General features: G+C 42.8%; 2 protein-coding genes across 3 annotated transcripts; both read right to left on the bottom strand.

Annotated features, from left to right (window-relative positions):
• Positions 1 to 483: 483 nt before the first annotated feature.
• On the bottom strand, positions 484 to 17,214 carry LOC122624674 (TWiK family of potassium channels protein 7). Its single transcript, XM_043804344.1, has 8 exons — positions 16,637 to 17,214; positions 2,139 to 2,300; positions 1,955 to 2,078; positions 1,669 to 1,818; positions 1,188 to 1,379; positions 1,006 to 1,121; positions 849 to 941; positions 484 to 789 (listed from the first exon to the last, which is right to left on the bottom strand). The coding sequence occupies exons 1-8, from the start codon at positions 16,886 to 16,888 to the stop codon at positions 634 to 636; spliced, it is 1,245 nt and encodes a 414-aa protein (XP_043660279.1). The 5' UTR covers positions 16,889 to 17,214; the 3' UTR covers positions 484 to 633.
• A 761-nt stretch (positions 17,215 to 17,975) lies between these two features.
• Positions 17,976 to 21,766, bottom strand: LOC122623253 (serine/arginine repetitive matrix protein 1). 2 transcript variants are annotated; one of them, XR_006326390.1, is made up of 5 exons: positions 21,384 to 21,766; positions 19,948 to 21,279; positions 18,654 to 19,796; positions 18,321 to 18,555; positions 17,976 to 18,255 (listed from the first exon to the last, which is right to left on the bottom strand). XR_006326390.1 is itself a non-coding variant. In XM_043802278.1 (4 exons), exons 1-4 carry the CDS (start codon positions 21,496 to 21,498, stop codon positions 18,473 to 18,475), a joined length of 2,673 nt encoding a protein of 890 aa, XP_043658213.1. In that variant the 5' UTR covers positions 21,499 to 21,766; the 3' UTR covers positions 17,976 to 18,472. The 2 variants fall into 2 exon arrangements, 1 of the variants encoding a protein (XP_043658213.1); XM_043802278.1 differs by having other exon boundaries at positions 17,976 to 18,555.
• Between the last annotated feature and the right edge of the window lie 405 nt (positions 21,767 to 22,171).

Raw genomic sequence — 22,171 nt, 5'->3', positions numbered from 1 at the left:
TCAAAAACTGAGCTTCAGGCCGAGTGACGAAATTAGTCAAAGCTTTTAGCAGGAAAAGAAATGATTACCTTAAAATCGCATTTCAACATATATAAGTTCAGAACGCCTGCCGATTGTTGAAGTCTTTTTCTTGGTTTATTTTTAAGATGACATTTATGCATGGTATGGACAAGAGTTACGATTAGATTACCAATAACTTAAGCTACCTCATACGGTTAGGATACCTCAAAAAAAAAGATTTTCTATTACTATAGATATTAAATCACCTGCCGTGCTTTGCATGTGTCTGTGTGTGTGTGTGTGTGTGTGTGTGTGAGTGTTGGGTGTGTGTGTTTGATGTGACCTCAGTACGTATGAGCAATGTTATTGCCTAGACATTTGACTATATAATAGCTATAAGTACGGACACTAACTTATGGAAGTCGGGCAGTGCTACAGTAGCGAGTGTCCACTGTAGCATGTGCTTGACGATCGGCAGCCTAACTACATTTGATATTTCACTTGATATTTGTGGCTTTTTCGCTTTTTTGCTTTTTTGCTCTTTTGCTCGCCCAAAACTATGCAGCACTTTTCATCGATGGAAGCTCTCGATGTTTGCCTAGATTTTTGTGATTCAAGCTCCAAATTCCCACTTCAAACGGATGACTCGTAGATGACGATCTGCAGGACCTTCGGCTTGTTGTTCTGCGCCTCCTTCACCTCCTTCAAAATGGCATTCGTGATGGCTTCCAGGGCGGCAATGTCTGGACTGTGGTCATTCTTCTTGCTATTCCACTTGGGCATGGACACCTGTGGGCACATTTTCTCTTATTATTGCATGTTAATGTTTAGTATTTGGGATTTCATACCGTAAGGACCTTCTGCAGGGCTGTGTAATCGAGTCCTGTGCCCGCTGTTTCGCCCAGGCGACGTAGAGTCTCCGCCATGGGACCAGATAGCTCCTGGAAAATAGTATGGAAATTGAGTATGCACTTCAAAAAATGATTAGCAATTTGTGGGGCTTACCTGCAGCTTGGCCCAACTGGTGGCATATTGGCGCCGCACCAGCTCAATGATGGTCGATGTCAAGGCGAGGCCAATGAGGATGTACAATGTGCACAGCAGCATGTAGTTGGGTTTCTCTGAAAAGTGTGAGAAAAATGAAGTAAATACAGTAGATACACACTTAAGAGCTGGGCAGAACCTACTTGGCACCAAGTCACCGAATCCGATGGTTGTCATGGTGATGAAACAAAAGTAGAAACCATCGAAGAAGGTCCAATCATCTTCCCACAGCAGGAGAAGACCAGCTCCGGCGGCCAGGTAAACGCCCAGAAATCCGACGGCCAGAATGGCATAGAACCAGGTTTTGCCAATAAAATTGGTAAACTTTGGTTTGGCTGGGTGTTTTTTTGTTTATAAAAATACTAATTAATGTGAAGTAAAGTATTCATTCAGCCGCAATAACCACACAAATGAATTATTATCGAATAACCAACGGTGCGCATGAGTAATGCTTTTGAATGCAGCCGCATTATTATCACTCATACGCACTGTGCACGCATCTGTTTTCATTGCTATGTTGTGCTGATTGTACACTACCATTTAGTTCTCACTTAAATTGTTCATTGTTTGTGGTAGGCATTCTACTTATGTGTGTAATTTTCCAATATATTTGTAGTTACTTACTGGGCATGTGTTTGCCAAACACAGAGACTGCGGTAGCAAACAGTCGACCCCAATCGGCGATCACGGTGAGGGTGAAGGGGATGCCGATGAGAGCGAAACAAATGCAAAATACCCGACCACCGGTCGTCACTGGCACAATATTGCCATAGCCTGCAACAATTGAATGGTAATTCATTAAATATTCCAAATGATTGCTAAAAAATAGGAAATAATGGTTTAAATATGGATTGCCACACCTTGCTAAGCTCGTTACTCAATTCACAATCGAATGGCATTCATTGCTCACCTATGGTGGTTAACACAGTCGATGAGAAGAACACAGCTTGCAGGATGCTCCATCGCTCGTAGGGCTCTGGAAAGTCTTTGTCGGCCACGATGAGTAGCCCTCCCTCGGCCGCCAGTTGAACGGCCTGCAAGAAAGGATAACTGGAGTAAGTAAAAAGGATACCCGTGGGTAGGGATGGCACAACCGCTTCATATTTGGCCAGCTCGAAGGACAACAGCTCGTCGAGATTGTGCACCTCGGTGTTGTTCAGTATGGTGTGCAGGAAGCGCTCTCTGTGGCTCTTCACCACATCCTTCAGATGCGAAAGGCGCTCCACCTCCGCAGGACGTTCCAAGTGCCGAAATATCTGAGGGAAAAAAAGGAGGAATGTGAAAAGTTAGATACACATTAATAATATCGCATATTCCTTTACTCTTTGATTAGCAGGCAAAAGTTTACACTATGCATACAAACGCATTTCAATTCCGATAAATGCTGAATTTCACCCTGTGACCCTCACCCCGTCGACTAATTATAATGATGAACAATAACTTAACGATTAATTTTAATGAGCCAGAGAAGAAAAAAAAAACCAAAAAAAACCGCCCATTCACTGGAATTCGAAATGCTATTGTTTGATGTTCCTAAGTGATGGAAAGAAAAGAAACGTAAATACAACAGAATCCAATCTTCATTCAATTTCTCGCACATCATCGCTGGAAATTTGTTTAACTTGTAGTATGTTGTTTTCGATATAAAAATAGTTTGTACAAATTGATTTCCAGTTTTATTTTTAACAGCAAATCGAACGCCTAGCGGCGAGCCAGCAAAATGTTTGCGAAAAAAAAAAGACTAAGGAAACCAAATGAATTTGGAAATTCAATTTAAATGTGTCAGACAATTTTTCTTCGGCTCACACACACTGCAAAGAAAATGGGCCAAGAAAGATATATGGGCAGCCTTGAGTGACTCAAAGTGTTTGCATCACTTGTGACTTTGACAGAGTTGCAAATGCTCTCAATTCCTCGCACGTCTTCGTTTTGATTAATTGAATCGGTTGTCCATGTCCATGTCCATGTCCTTGCTCTATGTTCTTACTGTTGCTCTTGCCCCAGTTGCACATTTTTGCATTTGCTTAATTAATTCCTGTCCACCGAAATCAATCCCTCGTTCTCCCAGTTCCCAGTTCCCTGTTCCCAATCAAAAGACGACAAGTTGCCCAATGGAGCCATCTCATACTCGAATACTCGTAGTATATAGTATATATATATAGATAGCTATATCTGCGGTGGGAGCAAGTGGACAGACAGACAGATCTGCAGACAAACCAGCAGCTGAATTTGTGTGCTGGCGCATAAATTATAATTATTATTGGACATGGGTTTATTCAGGGCTCCGCTCCTTTGGTTGCCTGGCCACTCGGCAAACAGGGGCTTCCCCTGAGTTATGATAACACAGTGGGTGTGGGTGATGTAATCAAAAACGGTGACTGCTTTCGGTACTTTAAAATGTATCTGCAGATTTATGTAGATATACATCTTTCTTCTAACTACAGCGAATTATGTAGTAGTTATAGCTTGCATTTCTATTTAAAGTCACATTATCTACTTACAATAACTATAGCAAATAACTATAGCAAATAACTATGGTAAATATGCGTGTGGCTGTTTTTTTACAAAATATCAAATCGGGTTAAGCCGCAATCCAAATTTATGACCAGTGACTTGCTCCACCCGCTCTGCTCATAAAATCACTGTTTCGCAAAGTGACTTCCTGCACACAACTCTGCGCCATGAGCGGCTTAGAGTACTTGTCACTTTGTCGCCCCACTTTGCACACCATAAATCACACGTCGCGGAGCCAGAGGGCGGAATCCCCAATCCCCCATCCGCAATTCCCGGAACCCGAGCCCTTCTAAATCCTAAAACCCCTAAACATCCTGACCATCCTTACCATCCTGGCCATCATCACACGTGTGCCGCAATTAACGCACGACATATGGAAATAATGGAGTGGCCCCTTCGGTGCCTCAAAACGACCACCACCTCAACTGGACTTCAGAATATACACCACACAAAAATTATTAAAGAATAATTAATTAAAATATAATAAAAGTATGTAGATATGGAGATGTATGTTGTATAATTCCTGATTCAATTTAACAATCCTATAGTCATTGGTAATATTATTTGTTTATTATTATTATTTTTATTTATTATTAATATTATTTGCTCTATACACGATTTCATATGTCTGTGTACTAATTAATCTATATATCATGTACACTATAGATTGAATATATTTGTATACTAATTAATCCATCTATATAGCAAGTAATATATTATAATATTTATACCATGTAAACTATAATTGTACCATGTAAGCTACATTTATATCATGTTAACTATATATATACCACTTAAACTTTCTATTTAAATTATATATTATTTACCACTGGAACTTACTATTTAAATTGTATATATACCATTTATAATATTTATATTCCATTTAAACTATCCATACATCATTTAAACCACCTAAGATGTATATACTTCCGAAATATTTACTAAATGATATAATAATTACAATAAAATACCTCCTTTTTCCAGCGTTATGCTGGACATTCAGGGAGTGGCATTTAAAGTGGGAGCAGAGCAGGGAGCCCAGCTAATCCAGATTGACAAGACAGGCTAGAGACCGGAAGCAGTTTCGTAATCCCCGCTTTTACAGCTGCTCCTTTTTAATGCCCAGCGCCAGTGTCCAGTGCGATTTCTCTTCATTACAAAGGGGGGGAAATGGCAGAAATAACAAAAAATAAAAAATAATAAAAAAACAAAGCCAAGGGAGAGAGAACCCATCTAGAAAGTGGCTTGGCCGCCGCTGCGGGTAAATAAGTATAGCAATAATGATGTGCGCGCCCATTTAGCGGGCGATAATTCATTTCCGCCGCGAGCGCCCCGAAAAGCGGGCTACGGTCGGTAAACAGTCCGCAGACCGAATGGCAGACCGAATCCCCGGAACAAGGTCACGGATTGATTCCACACACCACATCCTTGGAAGGATTCGATGGGGGATCATATTTCGGGATATATTTCGGATATAGCACCCAATAACTTAGGCTTTGTGTGAGTTACGTTGCAAGAGTTGCAAGAGTGAGTTACGTTCAAGAAAGTGAAGAAGTCGAATAAGAATTATTTACTTATATGCTTCAGGTCCTCTGACATGTAAACATATCACACTCAGTGGGTCAAAAACCGTGTTAAAAACAAGAAATCAACAGCAACCGCAATTGTAAAATGCCCAAATAAACGAAATAAACGAAACGTCGACGGGTTCACTCAACGCACTCGGCGAAATAGCAATAAATCTCTTAACCTTTCGTATTTATGATTATTTACCAGAAGCGCACAAACAAACGGCCGACTGCATAATAAATATAAATTGGTATTATTTATTGAAAATTAGTACCATGGGCGGCAATGACCGCCAGTGGCAGGACCCTGACCCAAACGCAGAAAGTCCTGCCAAAACGGAAGTGTTGTGAAAATGTGGAAAATACGCAAAGTGTGGAAAATTCAGAAAATGCTAAAAATGTGGAACATGCGGAAAATGGACAACGGCGTCCGTGGGGCGCCCTTCCTGAGCTTCTGATTTCGCACCAACCTTAAATAATGTTTCATTTGCTCGCCAAAATTAAAAATAAAAAATAAAAAAGGAAAAGCAGAGACCTGTTTGTTTATGGACTGTGGGAGAGCAGAAGGAAAGGCGCAAAACACTTTTCCACATTTTCCGCATCGCCGCGCTGCTGTCGTTCGCGTTTATAGTAAATCCGCGGGCGGCTTGTTGATTTTATGAGTTTATGAGTTTATGATTTGATACCAAATTAGACATAATTTGCACAAACCCAACACTTTTTGTTGCACGCATAAATCGCTGTCAGTCCATTAAGTTTTGATTATTTATTGAGTGCGCCTCGCTCGTCGCAATAAAACCGAATTGCCCGAGGGCTCCTGGCCCACAAGCACAAGATCTATTGTAAGACTTAACGATCGCACTTGTTAAGTGATTCGATGGCAATGCCAAAAATCTCCACTTTCGGATAATAACCAACTGAAAAGGAAAGGGGGAAAATGCAGGGAATGAAAAGCGTATGGATAATATGAAAATCAAGTGCCCAGAAGATGATGAAGTATATTTTGAATCCAAGTTTCATGGGCAATGTGCCATTTTGCAGATTGTTCAAAGCCATAAAAGGGAATGGCAGCTTCACTTTAAACAAATCAATATAACTATTGTTTTATTGCATGGCTGGTAATCTGCTGGCGAAGCGCAATAAATAATTGCTAAGCAAAACAATCACAGCACGAGGCACTTGTAACAGTTGGACTCCCAGGCAAAAACACTTCAAGAAATCCCCCCAATCCAAACCCAACCCAAGCCAATCCAAGCCAAGCCAACTCACCAATCCGTATCGTTGACACGCGGATGGCCGGAAGAGGGCCCAATTATGATGGTAAATGTACAAACGTTTATGGCTTTTTATTGCCAAAACAGCACAGCAGCTCGACTACGATGACCACCCGCCGTGGGCCACTCCATTCGCACTTTGGCCCACTTGACATATTTATGCGCACTTATTATGGCCAAGGCCGAGCGCCCCCAAAAAAAATGCGTAGAATTAAAAAATAGATATATGTATATATGGGGGAAGAATGAAAGAAAAACAGAGGAGTGAAATCAAATTAAAGTCCAAAGGAATGATAATGCCGTGGAGTGGCGGTGGGAGCCCCACCTGCGGTTAATTAACCAATTCCGGACACAATGGCCGGCGAGAAGCGGCCAGAGCAAGTGCCATTCCTGGAGCGCCGTGCTCCATTTGGATGTTCATTTTATGGTAATGCCATCGCCTGACCCAGATAACCAAACGCCATCGCCGTCGCCATCGCACCGAGCTCATCCATGGACTGGGCGTGGTGGTGACTCGCCGCCAACAGCCAGAGATTGCCATCATTGTTGGGTCTGGACACATCCACCAGCCACAGCCACAGCCACATGGCCAGATGACCACGTGGCTGATTAGCGACTGATGGGCGACTTTGCGACAGACATGGGAAATCATCACAGGAATTGGAAATCAGCGGAAATCTAAAGCTCTCATGGGGAGAAATACGGACTTACGGAGCCCAAATCAAACATATACAAATAGATGTTAGAAATGTTTCCATATTATTATGAATAAATTGATCAGTTTGTAGTTTAATTAGTTAGTTTTCAATTCAATTATTAATTATTATTAAACGCATTTATATGAAATAATTTTAGGAACTGCCAAAAGCCGCAATCACTTGACTCCATCTAAAGCCAACTTTCAGTTCTGTGAGCTGCTTTGGGTGAAGGAAAATCATAACAAATGCGACGTAAGTGGAGGCCACACACTCTACCTTTGACCCCTGCCCCTACCACCCACAATGACCCACCCTTCTTGCGTGTCCATCAGCACGTGACAAGCCAACGGAGACGTTGGAAAACCCCAAAAAAAACAAAAAAATGAAGGAACGGGAAATCGCAGAGTTGGCTGCCATTTGCATGCCACGACAACAAATCAGCTGTTAGGGCTAATATCCATATCCATATATATATATAGACGATATATGTATGTACATTTATACGTACATTTTATACACTCCAAACACACATTTGCCCCCGCCCCCGCCACTGCCCCCGCCCACGTGACTGACTGACTGGCTGTTTTCGCATGTATGTAAGTTCCGCCTTTGATTTGTGCGCGACTGCGACGCGTTTTTTACCGCTCCGCGTTGTGCGAGTGAGCCAAACATGGCAGCAGAAAGATTACGTCCGTCGAATTGCGTGCCACATGGAAGGGCATGGCAGGGAGGTAGAAGTAGGAGGCGGAGGCTGGCGATGGATGCCACTCACGACAGCAAGCGATAGTATCGCCATGTTAACTGCGGATATAAAGATTGCATTGCAAAGTGGCAAGCCATATATATAATATATACATATCTATTTATACATAATAAATGATATAATGAATAAATAACTCATCTCCTCGCTAAGAACTTTGCGTGTCCAAGTAAAAGAGATTCGTGGAAAACAAGAAAGCTGTAGTTGCGCCATAAATATGCAGTGTTTAAACTTGTTATTTCCCCCTAATCGCAACAGGAATACATAATGACTCATGAATTCGGACAGGCCAAATTAGGCAAATTCCAAATCTCAATGGTAAGTCCAAATGCAAAGTGCCCGCGCTTGAAAGTCACCTGCTCATCTCTGCCAAATATCTCGAGATGCCAACTGCCCAGCTTCTCAACTTTTCAACTTTTCAAGTGTCTTAATGAGCGAACGATACGGGGGAAATGAAAACACACATCACATACAATGATGATTGCTCGAACATAATGAAGTGCTGGGCAAATTTCGTGGACAGCCAAGAGTGATAGTTTTTTAATTTTCTCATTATGAGCTGGGCTATTGTGGCATAGCAGCCCCTTCTTTTTCATTTTTGGCAACTGTCCATGGGCAAAAGGGGGGTGATGGACGCTGACTTTTGATTGACACTGTGTTGTGGCCAGCTGCCGGATGAATTTGTTGGCTAATGAGATTGCTGTTCTTGGCTCAACTTGGCTGTTCTTGGCTGTTCCTGTTCTTGTTCGTGGGCCACAATGATTTGTGGGTTTCGCTGTATTTCACACATTATTTGATTTTATTTTCAACTTGCAGGCGATGGCATCATTTCGAGACAAGGGGCTTTCAAGCCACGAAACCGATAGATATTGCTGAAAATACTAATAAGTTGGCTGCCTACATAACTCGTAGCTTGTTTGAATCCATTTGATTGTAATTTAATAAATAATCCAGCAGAAAGTTAAAGTAAAATGTGTTTAAGCTGTCAAAAACTTAATTTAACTTAGCAAAGTTACACATAAGTCCGGTGGCAAAATTTGTGTTGCTTTCGGCGTCTTAAGACGTTGGCAAGTCCTGCCAACATTGTGTGAACTCCGCTGGCAATTTACATAATCGACTTGTGTAACTTTCATAACGCCGAACCCCCCTTTTTCAATAAGTTCAACTTTAATGCAGTTTGCCGCTTGTCAAAGTTCAGCAAAGTATTACATCCATCTATTCACTCGCCGCGGAGTGCGTAAGTGTTTTTATCGCTTGCCGCTTGTCGCTCACTCGGCTTTTTGCGGAGAATATGCTGAGTTTGCCGCGAAACTTGGAGCCCGAACCCCGTCACACGCTGCGTATGCGCATTATGTGCATTTAGCGCACACTCGCGGCCACACACAGCAAGTCATCATCAATCAACGCCACTGCGACATGCAAAAATGTTGCACGCAACTTTTCGGCGGCAGCGATTACTTCTTATCAACCGTAAGTTACCCATTGAAAATGGCAAAAATGCTGTGTGTGATTAATGTGAAAAGCAAGTATTGGAAAATCTAGTCTTGCAATGGGAATTTCAATGAATTTCCCAGCATTTCTCTCTGCCCAGCATGATCGATTGATACCGCGGGAAAAGCTTTTAAGGATCTGCCACTGCCTCTGCGTTTGCCGCTCAAAATTGAGTTGCTTCGACTTGGAATCGCGTGCTGCCTGATGTCTGAGATTGTGGCGACTGTCGACTGTCGACTGTCGACCTGCGGGCAAAGAAGTAAAACAATCAAAGCCGCGTCAATGCTCAAGTGAGGGAAGGGGAGAGGGGGTCGGAATTGGCCCAGTTGAAAGAAGGCGATGGAGCTGGAGGAAAAGGAGCTGGAGCAGGAGGAGATGGAGCCGTATGAGCTGGAGGTGGGTTAATGGCTGGCTGGGATTTTGGCTGAGCCGCGATTCTGGTGCAGCACGCAAGGCGCCACAATGGCCGGGTCTAAAAAGTTGACCGAGTTCTAGTTGCCTCCTTTTTTTGGCCACGAACTCCTGTGCTGGCTGGCTCCTTTGGCTGGCAAGGCTCTTAACTTTTGGTAATTGGCGCGATTCAAATGGGGAAAGTGTTTGCAGTGTATCGAGGGCAAACGTACTTCGCACTTTGCATTCCTCTTGGTTTGGGGCTAATAAACAATAATCTTTTGCCAGCACATAAACAAGTTTTTTGATGGAATAATTATAGAGAATTAGAGACAGCCAAGAGCCCATAGAGCAGAGATCAAAGTCAGTTGCTCATATAGCTGTCTTCCAGTGCGAGCCATCATATGGAAGAAATCATAATGAGCATCTGGATTCGATCACACGCCCATCGATGCTGGCTAATAAAAATGTTGCAATTCCATTAATAAATCGCAATTAAGCAATATAAATGGATGGATTTTAAATCTAATATAAAACTTAAATATTAAAGATATGAATTAGCTTTAAGTGCACAAAATAAATCGAAGAGAGCATTGATTCGGTCTGTATGCAAATTGCTGCATGTTCTCCTTTGGTTAACTGGAGTACTTTCCCCATCTCCTGTTCAATTATGCTAATTCGCCGTCGAACGTTTTGTTGTAAGCCACTTCCTCCCACTTTCCCCCACTTCCACCCACTTCCTGCCCCTTTCTCCCACTTACACCCACCCGGAAAAACCACAGAAACAAATAAAAGAAAAAAAGTGCAAATAACAAGACTTTGAGAAGAGCAACAACAACCTTGACATGCCAACTCCACATAAAATTGCTTGCTTGTTTCCATGTTGGTTTTTTGTTTTCCCTGTTGCCAATTTAGATTTCACACCACAAATTCGTAATATTCGAAGAACGAAAGAAGCAACGATATTATGCAAAGAAAATAAATAAATCAAAACAGCAACAGCAACAGCGCTAGTTTATTATTTTAATTTGCTAATAAATTGTATAAATTATTAATGCCAGCACATTTGCTATGGCCAGTTTGTTTTGGCAGACATACGGCCAACAATCATCATCATAATTACACTGCGATTCTGCAAATAGTTTACAAATGATTTCCAATTTATTTCCGCGAGCTGGGAGCGTGAACGAGAATTCTTCAAATTTATTTGCTTCACGCTTAAAGATACAAACCCAAACGAGCGGCGAATATGCTACATGGTAGCATAAAAACAGAAAAAAACCAACAAAAATCACGCATACGCATATTACTCATACGCCTAGTGCGCCGCAAAAAAAAAAGAAAAACATGCAAATCAAGAAAACAAGGTGCGAACGATGCGAGCAAGCAAACAATGCGGAAAACTGAAAGTGATAGTGATGCTCAAGGGGTTAATTGTGGACCGAGGGGGTTAATTGTTGCCACTGTCAAGGGGTGCCACGCCCACAAAAGAGTGACGTCTCTGCCAGCGAAAAAAGTGTGGGATGAGTATAAAAAAAAAATATATGTGTAAGAAATCACGAACGTTTAAATGGCAAATAAATACTGGCAAATGTAAATAGTGTCCGTCTGGCGGAAAATGCAATGGAATTTTCTTGGCGACGGAAAATTGAAAATGACTGGCAAAAAAGTCTACAAAATCTTGGAGAAACAATTTGGCTTTGCAAGCGAAACAGTTCTTTGCTCAAAATCAAATGGAATGCGTCTTTCAAAACGAATAGCTTTGAAATTGAAAGTAAAAAGGGCGTTTTCCATGCTGTAAATGATATAAATGTTTAAAAATATTCAACGCTGAAATTTACAAATTACTTTCCCATCACTTGAAATGATTTGCGGAAAAAGTTGCTGCGAAAACATTCGTGTCAAATGGCCGACCATCCATTTCTCGCACTCGCAAAGTACATAAATTCGCCACATTCTGGCCAGATTTATAAGCAAAATATTAAAAAAAAAAAGAAAATATATAAAACAAAATAAATCGCATCGCGTAGGCAAACAATTAAAAGTAAAAACTGATAAACGCGATGAACCAACTGGCTGGGACATTAACGATTGATTGATGGGTGCAGCTTCCAGCGGATCGGGGCTAACTGCCCCATGCACTTGGTGACCTGGATCGTGTGTACATTAACTATATACACATATATGTATATCTATGCCATATATACAGGTCCAAATTGAGTGTATGCAACGAGTCAATTCGTTGCATATTCATCTTGTATTTATGGATGGCACACGCGACTCACGATTTTTGTTCGATATAAATTCATTTCACACTTGGCGACTCGCCGCATAAATCTGCCCCATACTTGTCACCTGCCTGTCGCCGCATAATTTGTTAATCATTTTACGGCTCTTCAGCGCAAACCAACTCGAACCAAACACCCGCCCACCCACTGGATGTGCTGCCTTTCCCTGGCCGCTGGCCAAAAATAATTTGTATCTCGTGCCACTTGACACATGTAAAACAAAGGGGCAAAGAGGCAGGCTCGTTCCATTCTTGCGTGTTAAATTGCTGATGGCTTTCACTTTTCACCCTCGAAAATGATTCGATGACTATGACTGGCGATATCTGTGTGATGCGTGCCCCCTTTGCGCTTGCAAATGGCAAATTGAATGCCGCTTGGTATGCCACATGCGTTGCAAGGATGCGGAACTGCCGCTTAATACACTTAAGCACTTCGGTCAGACTTTGTTTATATCGCCCCACCCCCTCCCATCGTGTGACGCATGTTTCACTGTACCGCATCGAATCGCTTGGTTTGTCATTGCTTGATTTGTTCGGTATGTTCGTTAAATTCGGGAAAAGTTTCGGTTTGGGCAAATGGAGCGTACATGATTGGAATTTGCAAGAAGGTGGCCCCCGAAAAAAGTGTTGCATAGCTTTGGGCGCTGGACCATTGGGGTTTCATTGACAAACCAAATCAAATGGACATTGGGTATTTCATCACTTGTGGTCATAGTGCACAAGGCAAATAATTTAATTTACGGAGCGGGGTGAGTGTCACTGGAGTCTGTATGCTTAATCTCAACTTTCTAGCTTTCGTAGTTCCTAAGATATCGACGTTCATACGGACGGACAGACGAACGGACAGACGGACATGGCCAGATTGACTTGGCTATTGATCCTGATCAAGAATATATATACTTGATATGGTCGGAAACGCTTCCTTCTGCCTGTTACATACTTTTCAACGAGTCTAGTACACCCTTTTACTCTACGAGCAACGGGTATAATGATTGAATGTCAATGCCTAATCGTCCATTGAACTTAAAATAAGGCATGCAGACTTAACTATCTTTTGTAATATCTGTTGTTTATTGTTAACCAACCTTTGAGCTCGATGGCGGGCAAGGAAAAATGTCAAAATATGCTCCTAATGTGAGCCTGACGTGATTTTCCAGCGTTTCCCTCCTTGCGCTTTTTGCCCTTTCGCTCTCTTTCGCCTTTGCTTTTCCTGCTGCAAACATCCGCGGTGGAAATGCGGAAAAGCGGAAAGCGTCTATTGGGCCGTGCCTAGTTCCTGACTTTTGGCTCTTGGTTTTGGTGTTTTAGTGTTTTGGTGTTTTGGTGTCGGGATTGCGTTCAGGGCCAAGAAGCGAATTGGCCTCGATATGAAAAATCATTTCTGGGCAGGCTTGGATGGGTCAGTTAATCAGATAACACCAGCACACACATGCGAAAATCCACATCTAAGACAATACAGCCAGCGTCAAGTAAATATATTCCCCAAAGATCACCTAAACATAATGTAAAATATGTTAACTATTTGCCATCTATGTATTTGTTAACTATTTATATGGTAATTAATATAAAATAATTGAAATGATGAGTACATTTATTCAACTGACTTCATTCCCCCAACATCATTCTATTTATTGTTGTACAGCCGCTTCAACATTATCCTTTTTCATTACGGTTAAATACTCTCTCAAGTACACTAGTTGCTAATAACTTGGCCCTTGCTGTCTATGTCCACTGAACAGAAGGGGAAGGAAGTGGGGAAATGGGCTGGGTTGACTTGAGTCTAATTGGCCGTTTTGTTGTTTTGGCCAGCAACTTAATTCACTCGGCCTCTAACTTTTTCCGCTGGACAACTTTTGACAAAGTGAAATTTTTCACACACACACGCATGCACACAGAGACAGAAGCGGAGAGAAAGCACACACACACACACACACACATGCGTGAAGGGAATCGACGACGCCTTGAAGTATGCTACAAAATGCTAATTAAAATGATTTATGGCCACTCATCCCACTTTTCTTTTTTTCTTTTTTGCCATATGTGAAAGGGAGGCTGTTGGCTCGTAATTCGAGACCCACTCCTTTTGATCCCCTGGGAATTTGGCTTAATTAATAAATAAACTTGCTCATGTCGGCGGAGGAAAATGGAAGCGAAGCCATTAAATAGATAAATGTCAATTGCTTCATGGCCAGCTCGTCAACAAAAGCAATTAAAACTTTATGCGTTCGTGCCCCCAAAACAGAGATTTCACTTTAAAGTGGCTCATCTACGGAAAAAGGAGACAGCCGAAAGGATGACGCCACGAGCTTAGTACTATAGTTGAAATATTTTAAAATATTTCTATATAAATTAAAGATTAAGAAGATTAATTAAGAATTCAAGAAGAAAAGCTATTATTAAATGGTAATAATGGTACATTTTTAGCCCACATCTAAAGATCATAATTCGCAGCTATTTTTGGAACGGAAAACTTTTGTTGAAACTTATACTCTCGCATTGAAGAAAATGCGATGGGGATCAAAAGTTTTTGGCGCTGGTCAAGTGACCGAAACTGATTTCCGGCAAACGAAGAAATGAAAGAAAAATGACATGTGATATGCTGATGTGGACACTTCCGTTCACGTCCCAGGATTCATTTCCGCTTAAAGGGTTAACTAGGTGGCATAGAAATTGCAAGCCAAAAATCAAACCAAATCAAATCACATAAGCTAAGAACTATTTTGATTGGTAAACTGCCAAATTGTGGCCCTTTCTTTTAATTTTCATTCTAAAAACCATTATGCATTAGAATTTCAACAGCTTAAATGCCATTTTTTCAGTTTATGATGTTGAGGAAAAGATCAAGCGATTGAGGCCTCGGGAAATCGGAACATAAAACAAATGCCATTCACCATGTGAATTTGAATTTGAAATAAGTTTGATGAGCCATTTAAGTGAGAAGTGCGCATAATTGGCCAACATGTGGTGTGTGTGTGTGGCCAAGAGATGGAAGGGTCCCGTCAGTCGGAAAATGGGGAAAATTCGAGGAGGTTGGTTTGGGTGGGTGGGTGTATGGAGATGCCTCGACAATCCATATGAATGCGAATGTGTTGCCTGATTAATGCAGGGCTTTAGTTGCCAGAAATCTGCGCAAATCGCCCGATATATCAGCGAGGTGTTGATTGGGCCAAGATAATGCTGCGCGGATTTCCAACTTGATGTGGCCCAGATATATTGGGGAATTCAAGGCATCATCAATGAATCATCATTAGTTGCCAAGGCAGTCGATGGTCGATGGAAGTGCGAGTACATAAAAATAGAGTCAATTTGCTCACCACACATGCTTCAGTTTTCCCGATTAATTTAAAGCAGAAACATTTGAGATTATCAAGCCAAGGTTAGCGATTCGTTAACTAAGCCACAACTTTTAACTCTTCTTAAGGTGAACATATTAAGCACTGATTACCCCTGTCAATCTGGACACAACAAATAGCCAGCCTTAGATGGGTTACTTCCGTGCATGCTCGTATATATGTACATATATCAGACATCCTCGATAAGCTTCGACATCCATTCATTTGGCTCATTTTGGCCAGCACCCACACCATCGCCATCGCCAATTGCCGGCGGTCCGCGGAAATTGAGAGGCGATATAACAAATACCTGCCCGGCACGACACTGGGCCATATGTCAAGTCGTGGGACACAGCAATTAGGGCTCCTGGCTGCCATTGCCAGCTACAGCTACTGTATTGCCGCGGATTAACTGCAGCTCGTGGTCTGCAGGCATGGACAACTGACGGCATCAGTTCCAAATACCCATATACAAGTCAATATATATATGTATATGTATCTATATGTTGGCCAAGAGCTGAAACCGCGACGTCATTGGCGAAAATGTAAATGTTTAGACAAGGCCAAAAAGGCCTAAACGTGGTCCGCCTGATGCAGTGCCTCCTGCTCCGCCGTCCAGACAGATTTCAGCGTCTGGATGTGTGGATAGCGTGGATAATGTGGATATGCGGGCATTTGTGTGCAGTGGCAATTAGGGGAGGCGGGGCACTTAAATGTACAAAATAGTTTTATGACTTAATTTTGGGCTAATTTTTACTATTTCCCACTGCAATAAATTTGCGCTCTGTTTGGGTTATTGTTTTTATTCGCACTCGTACAGTGCGCAATCGATGGATGCTTAATTTACATTCAATGCACTACTTTCAATATTTCACTTTCTTCTTTTTGCGACAGCTTGGTGGATTTTATGTTCTCGAAGTTGTATTATTTTCGGTTACGAATTAAATGGGTTTCAGAAGAAAGCACTTCAAGTTTAAGTTTGCAAAAGTGCATTTTAGGTGTTTAAAGTATAGTTTAGGCCCCAAGTTAATTCCCCCCTGCGATGGGGCACTGTATCTATGTGTGTTTTGCATTTCTTTCTTGCCCCAAACAATTTGAACGCTAGCCGTTTTCGGCTTTTGGCCCAACAACACAAATCATTTTGCATGTTCGCAAAAGGGGAACAAAAAAAAGAAATAAATAAATAAAAACATTGAAAATAATTAAATATTTGCTTAGTTATGTTCGGGTCCGGTGGCTGCCCATGGAACAGGGAACATGGAACACACGTTCGCTTACCAATCCGCCCACGCCGCAGTAAATGGACAGGGAGACGAGCAGTCCGATGTGATTGAGCGCCGACTTCCACTTCACCGACTGCCAGCAGGCGGTGCTCCTCCGCCGGCCGCCGCCGCCGCCCGCTCCCTTGGCCACGCCCCCGCCCTCGGCGGCATCCACACGGCGGTCCAGGTGCTTGAGCTTCTCCAGCAGCTCGGTGCTGGCCTCATCCTGCGAGTCGTACTCCTTCACCGTCACCTTCTTCATCGGCATTCTCCACTCCGCGTTTTTGCTTGCTCTGGCTTATGCCCAAATTACTCGCGCTATCATTTAGTTATTTATCATTTAATTATTTATTGATATCTATTTAAATTTCTCTAGGGGCCCGGCCCACCTTGGTGCAGTGCGTCCAACATTTCTCGGGCAGCTCTCTCACGCAAAGGGGCAATGGCAATGTTTGAAATGTTTCGCACTCGCGCCAAACGCTCTGCAAATCGACGCAGCCCCAGAATCGCGAGGAGAACCAACCGTCAACAAGTCAAAGTTGCGACTGTTTTGCTTTTGGCGCTGCATTGGATACGCGGGGCTCCCCACACGAGGTGGCCACTTTGGGGGGCCAAGCATGTGGCCACATGTGGCAACGTTGGCCGCAATGCTGAAAAATACGTAAAATCGTTAAATAAAGTCGAAATAATACTTGTAATTGAAATGGAAAAGCTGTGCAATAGTTGTTTAAGTATAGAAACATTTGTATTTATTAAAATAAATCAAATAATAGAACTTCAAGTTATACTTATGGCTTAATATATTAAAACATAGCAAAGTGTATGTTTATAAAGCAAAATAAAATAATCTAATTTCACTATGCAAATTAGTCACAAAAAATCTCTTTCCAGGTAATCAAATGTATTCACTCTGTATAATTTAATTGTAGAATATTCCTTGATAAAAGTACATATGCATTCTTATCGTAAGTAATGTGGTATTATTTAGCATTATTACAGCCTTAAAAGTATAGTTAACATTTGAAGTATAGCTTATAATTAAACATTCCTACAATGTGGCAACTTTAAAGTTCAAATAGGTTTTCCAAAACGCGCGCAAGCAACAAAAACGTGGCAACGTCTTCACAAAGCCACACATAGATTTCGAAAAAAGTTTATTAGTAAAATAAAGTCAATCCCATCAAAAACTTGCAACATATTTTATCCATTTTTAATTTGTTTTCTTTTTACATACATACATTTTATTATGTTGTACATTAATACGTTGAATTTACAATTAATTTATGTCGATCCAAACTTAAATATATATTTATATATATATATCTATATATATATATTTTTGTGCATGAACGCATCTTTAGTTTTATTAAATCTATGTTGTCAAAAAAAAGGGGAGAAGAGAACAATAAGTATTTTTTAAAGTACAATTAACATAACGATCCGTTTAAGTAGCTTAAACATTGGAAATTGATTCTCTGATTAAATCTTAATTTTTCTTCTAACTGTGCTTACTTATTTGTTTATTTCCACATTCGCAAATTGAGTGAGTGAGTTGTGTTGATTTTTGTCCATGTTCAGCTGACTAGATCAGCTATCATTCAAGTGCAAAATATTCAAGTTTGCACCCTTTGCTTTCTGTTACAAAAAATACTCGGGTATTTTAGCTACAAAATTAAGATGTTTTTAAAAATTAAACGTACGACTATTTCTTGATCAGTGTGAGAACGCATCATAATTTCAGTTTAATGTAGAAATTAATCGCTTCCTTATAAACCCTTGTGTGTGGTGTGTTTGTGTATGCTTCGGTTTGGATGCATCTGTACTTGGTGCGTCTTGGGGGTCTGCCCGCTTACTAGGATTCTAGCGCGGTCATTATTTCGTCCAGTGTACCCCTGGATATGGCATGGCGGCTGGAGTTCAACTGAAAGTCGGGCTCTGAAAGGCAAAAGCACAGCACAAAGTTATTCAAATGTACATTCAAATTAACCAGTAAGAGATTGAGATTGAGATTGAATAGATCGTGTCGCACTTACCGACTAGCTGGCCCAGGACCTCGTCATCCAGCGTGGCCATGGTCTCCATGGGCGAGTAATATGGCGCCGTTGCACTGGATCCGCTGGTGGGTTCACCATTCACAGTCGTGGCCGCCATGGGCGGGGTCATAAGCTCGGCAGGAAGTTCGGCTGACTCGATGGGCTCATCGATGATGGTAGCTGCTGGTTGTGGATCCTCGTCTTCCGCTGGCTTGGTTTCTTCACGCTGAGTTTCCTCTATTGCTTGTCCAGCTAGCTGCTTGCCATGATCGCTGGCGGACTTAAAGCTGCAATCGGAGTCACCGGAATCGAGGCGGACGCGCGGCTTGGGCGTACTGAGGCGGGATGGAGGCGTATGCAATTGACGGACATCGTCCAAGGACGTCTGGATCTCCAGGACGTCATCTGGGGTTTCGTCAGTTGTGGACGGGAGCTGTGGTGGGGTCGGCATATCACTGAACTCATCAGTCTGCTCGACCGCCTCCTCCACTTTCTCAACACTGTCTTCGGTCGTTGGTTTTTCCGGAGACTCGTCGAGGCTTTCAGTTGTTTCAGCCGCATTTTCCTCCACAGTTTCCGCGTCCTCGTCTTGCAGAACTTCTTCTTGAGCATCTTCCGTTTGTGTCTCCGAATTGTCAGCCTGTTTAAGCTCTGGCTGATCTTCTACTTGTTCCTCCGCCTGCTGCTGAGAAGCCTCATCCGGATTTTTCTCTGTTGCATCCAACAATTTGTCTTCTCTATCTCTTTCTACTTCATTTGCTTCAGCTTCGTGTGCGTCTCCCTCTCCCTCTTCCACTTTTGATTGGATTTCCTCCGCTGGTGGTTTGATTTCCTCCTCATCGTCGGATTCAATTTCCATTGCAGGTAGCGGAACTTTTTCCTTAACAATCTCATTTGAGTTCTCCGGCTTTTTCTCATTTTCCGTGTGCGTTATGTCAGTCGTCTCCTTTTCCTTTAGCGTCTTGTCCGTCTTTTTGTTTGTGCTTTCTTTGTGGGGTTTTGGCTGCCGTTTTTGTGCATCCTTCTGCTTTTTTGGGGCCGGCTTTTCGTCCTCATCATCACTGATGGTCGTAGTGAAGGATATTTTCTTTTTCTTGGGAGGAGGCGTTGCAGATCTCTGGGCTCCCGGCACATCGTTGGGCACTGGACGTGAAAATGGATAGAATTGCATTAGTTTAAGCTCAATTCTTTAAAATCCTGTCATAAAAATAACGAAAGCATGTGATAACAAATGTGACATGATTAAGGAAATTACATCCAATATGACAGGAGTTTGATTACTGTAACTACATACCGATATACTCCTCGTCCTCATCATCTCCACCAGACTTGGAGCTGTCATCTATGCTCAGGCGGGCCATCCTCGAGAGCTGCAGGCGCTGGTTGGAGCGCTTGAGACGTTCGCCCACGGGTGAGCCGTTGCATGAGCGGCGCCTACCCCGCTCGCGGGATCCTCCAGAAGTCGATGTGCCAGCGGATGGCGAGAAGAGCGGCGTGGAGGTCAGTGCTATGTCCTCCAGCACATTGCCGGTGGCATCAACGCGCTGCAGGCGTGTTGGTTTCGGGGTACCCTTCGATGAAATCGAACCAAATGTCGCCCGGCGTGAGGGACCCTCGGGGCTGCCCAGAATCTCGACGGCCTCGCTGAAGGACACCGCCTTTTTGGGATGCCCCTTTCTTAGCCCGCCAATGGGACGCGGACTGCAATCCGGCCATTTGGTGGGTAGGCGCGTTCTCCTGACCTTCACCACGCAGCCAAAAAAACGCGCGCCATAACGTTCAACCAACGCCAGATCGGTGTTGCGTCCCCGACTTGATCCTCTCTTCGACTTGAGCTTGGGCTTGGGACTTGGCTTCTGTGAGGACTGTGCGTTCCTAGCCCTTTTGGCTAAACTGGGCGGTGGTGTATGAATGCGCGACGCGTGATTCAGAGCACGCTTCTTGGCGCCATTCTGCAGAGGAACTTTGATATGGAAATTGGTCTGCGTTGGTGATGATTTTTGTTTCTGGGGTGACGAGTTCCTCTTGTTGGGCCTGCGACGGCCCCTTATGCCGCCCTGGTTAGGGAGCTCGATCACATTAACAAATGATGAATTGGCCAACGATTCGACGGCCGAATCGATTTCCGGCTGCCTCAGGCGACGCATTAGCACCCGCAACTTTTTATTAAAGTTCGGCGACTGCTGATCGCTGAACATCTTCTGCTGAGCCTTCGTCTTGGTGGGACTGACCAGCATCAGTTGCTGGTCGTCTTCGGAGGCCTCGTCATCTTCCCAAGACTCTGTTGGCCTCTTCTTGCGCGGCGTGGATGCAGAGGAATTGGACGCCTTGTCCGTCACAGTGGCTTTCTTGGTTTTGTTCGGTTTCGAGGTGGACACGTTCTTACGCCTTTTCTTGGTCGGGGACTTGTCGAGATCCTCATCGGATTTCTCCGAATCCAACAAATCTGTGCTGCAGTCCTCAGTCTGCTCGATTTTCTTCGATTTCCTCGGCATGTTTAGGCGCATTTCTGGGTCTGTCACTTCGCAAATGTCGTCTGATTTTCCCCCGGTGATTTGATCATCTTGAATTGCTGTCTTTTTGTGCAAGTCATCCTCGCTCGATTGGTTTCCACTCTCCAGGAGGTCTGATTAATACAAATATAAGCAATTATTAGCAGGGGAAACACAGAAAACGATGGTGGTTATTATTTATGGATTGCAAGCCAATTCGCAGGCAAGGTTAATTTACCAGTTGTGTCGATTGGCGAATCAGGCGGTATCGGTGACGGAGTGGAGATCTTGGTGTTCACCGTATTAATGGTTTGGGGCGGCGGCGCCGCTTTGACCATATCAAAAATATCCATTATCGCAGGATGCCGCTGGTTGCGATTTTCCCACGGAAATGAAAATTGGCAAAGGGCGCGATTTGGCGCACGGTTTATATGCGCTTTGAGCTGTGTTTTGGCCCAATTCCGCGGACAATTTGTGGGGCGAGGAGCACTCGGTTCGTCCACCTAATCAGCAGATGCAACTTCAAAAATCTCGTTTGCATTCAGACAACTTTTCTGACAACTTTTGCACACTCTTAAAGACGCCATCCAGCCGGTGTGACCGTTAGCAGATACCGCGAAAATGCATCAACGTCGCGGCGCCTTTTTGTAGGTTATTTATGGCGCCAACAATAATTAACCATAAAATTTGATTGTTTATTTATTAACAAATAACATGTTTCGTATACCATGCAGAATAGGAACAGCCAGAAAGATTAAATAAATTTTGAAAACGACACATTAGATTCATCAAACTTTTATGCAAATAAGTACGGTTTTCTGCTATTTTTGGAAGAATAAATATAAAGGAAAAACTTTCGTTTTATTGGAGTGCTGAATAACAAGTAATTACTCTAAGAAACCTGAGTTCCTATGGATTCATACTTTTCGTTCACGTTGCAACGTACAAAGCCTAATTTAAAATCCACTTAAAGCCGGCATTTGCAGCCCACTGTGCCGAGAATATCGCTGGTTTGAGTCCGCGCTA

Source organism: Drosophila teissieri, chromosome X (genome assembly GCF_016746235.2).
Source record: "Drosophila teissieri strain GT53w chromosome X, Prin_Dtei_1.1, whole genome shotgun sequence".
In the NCBI taxonomy this organism is placed as follows: Eukaryota; Metazoa; Arthropoda; class Insecta; order Diptera; family Drosophilidae; genus Drosophila; species Drosophila teissieri.
This window is presented reverse-complemented; position numbering and strand designations above follow the sequence as displayed.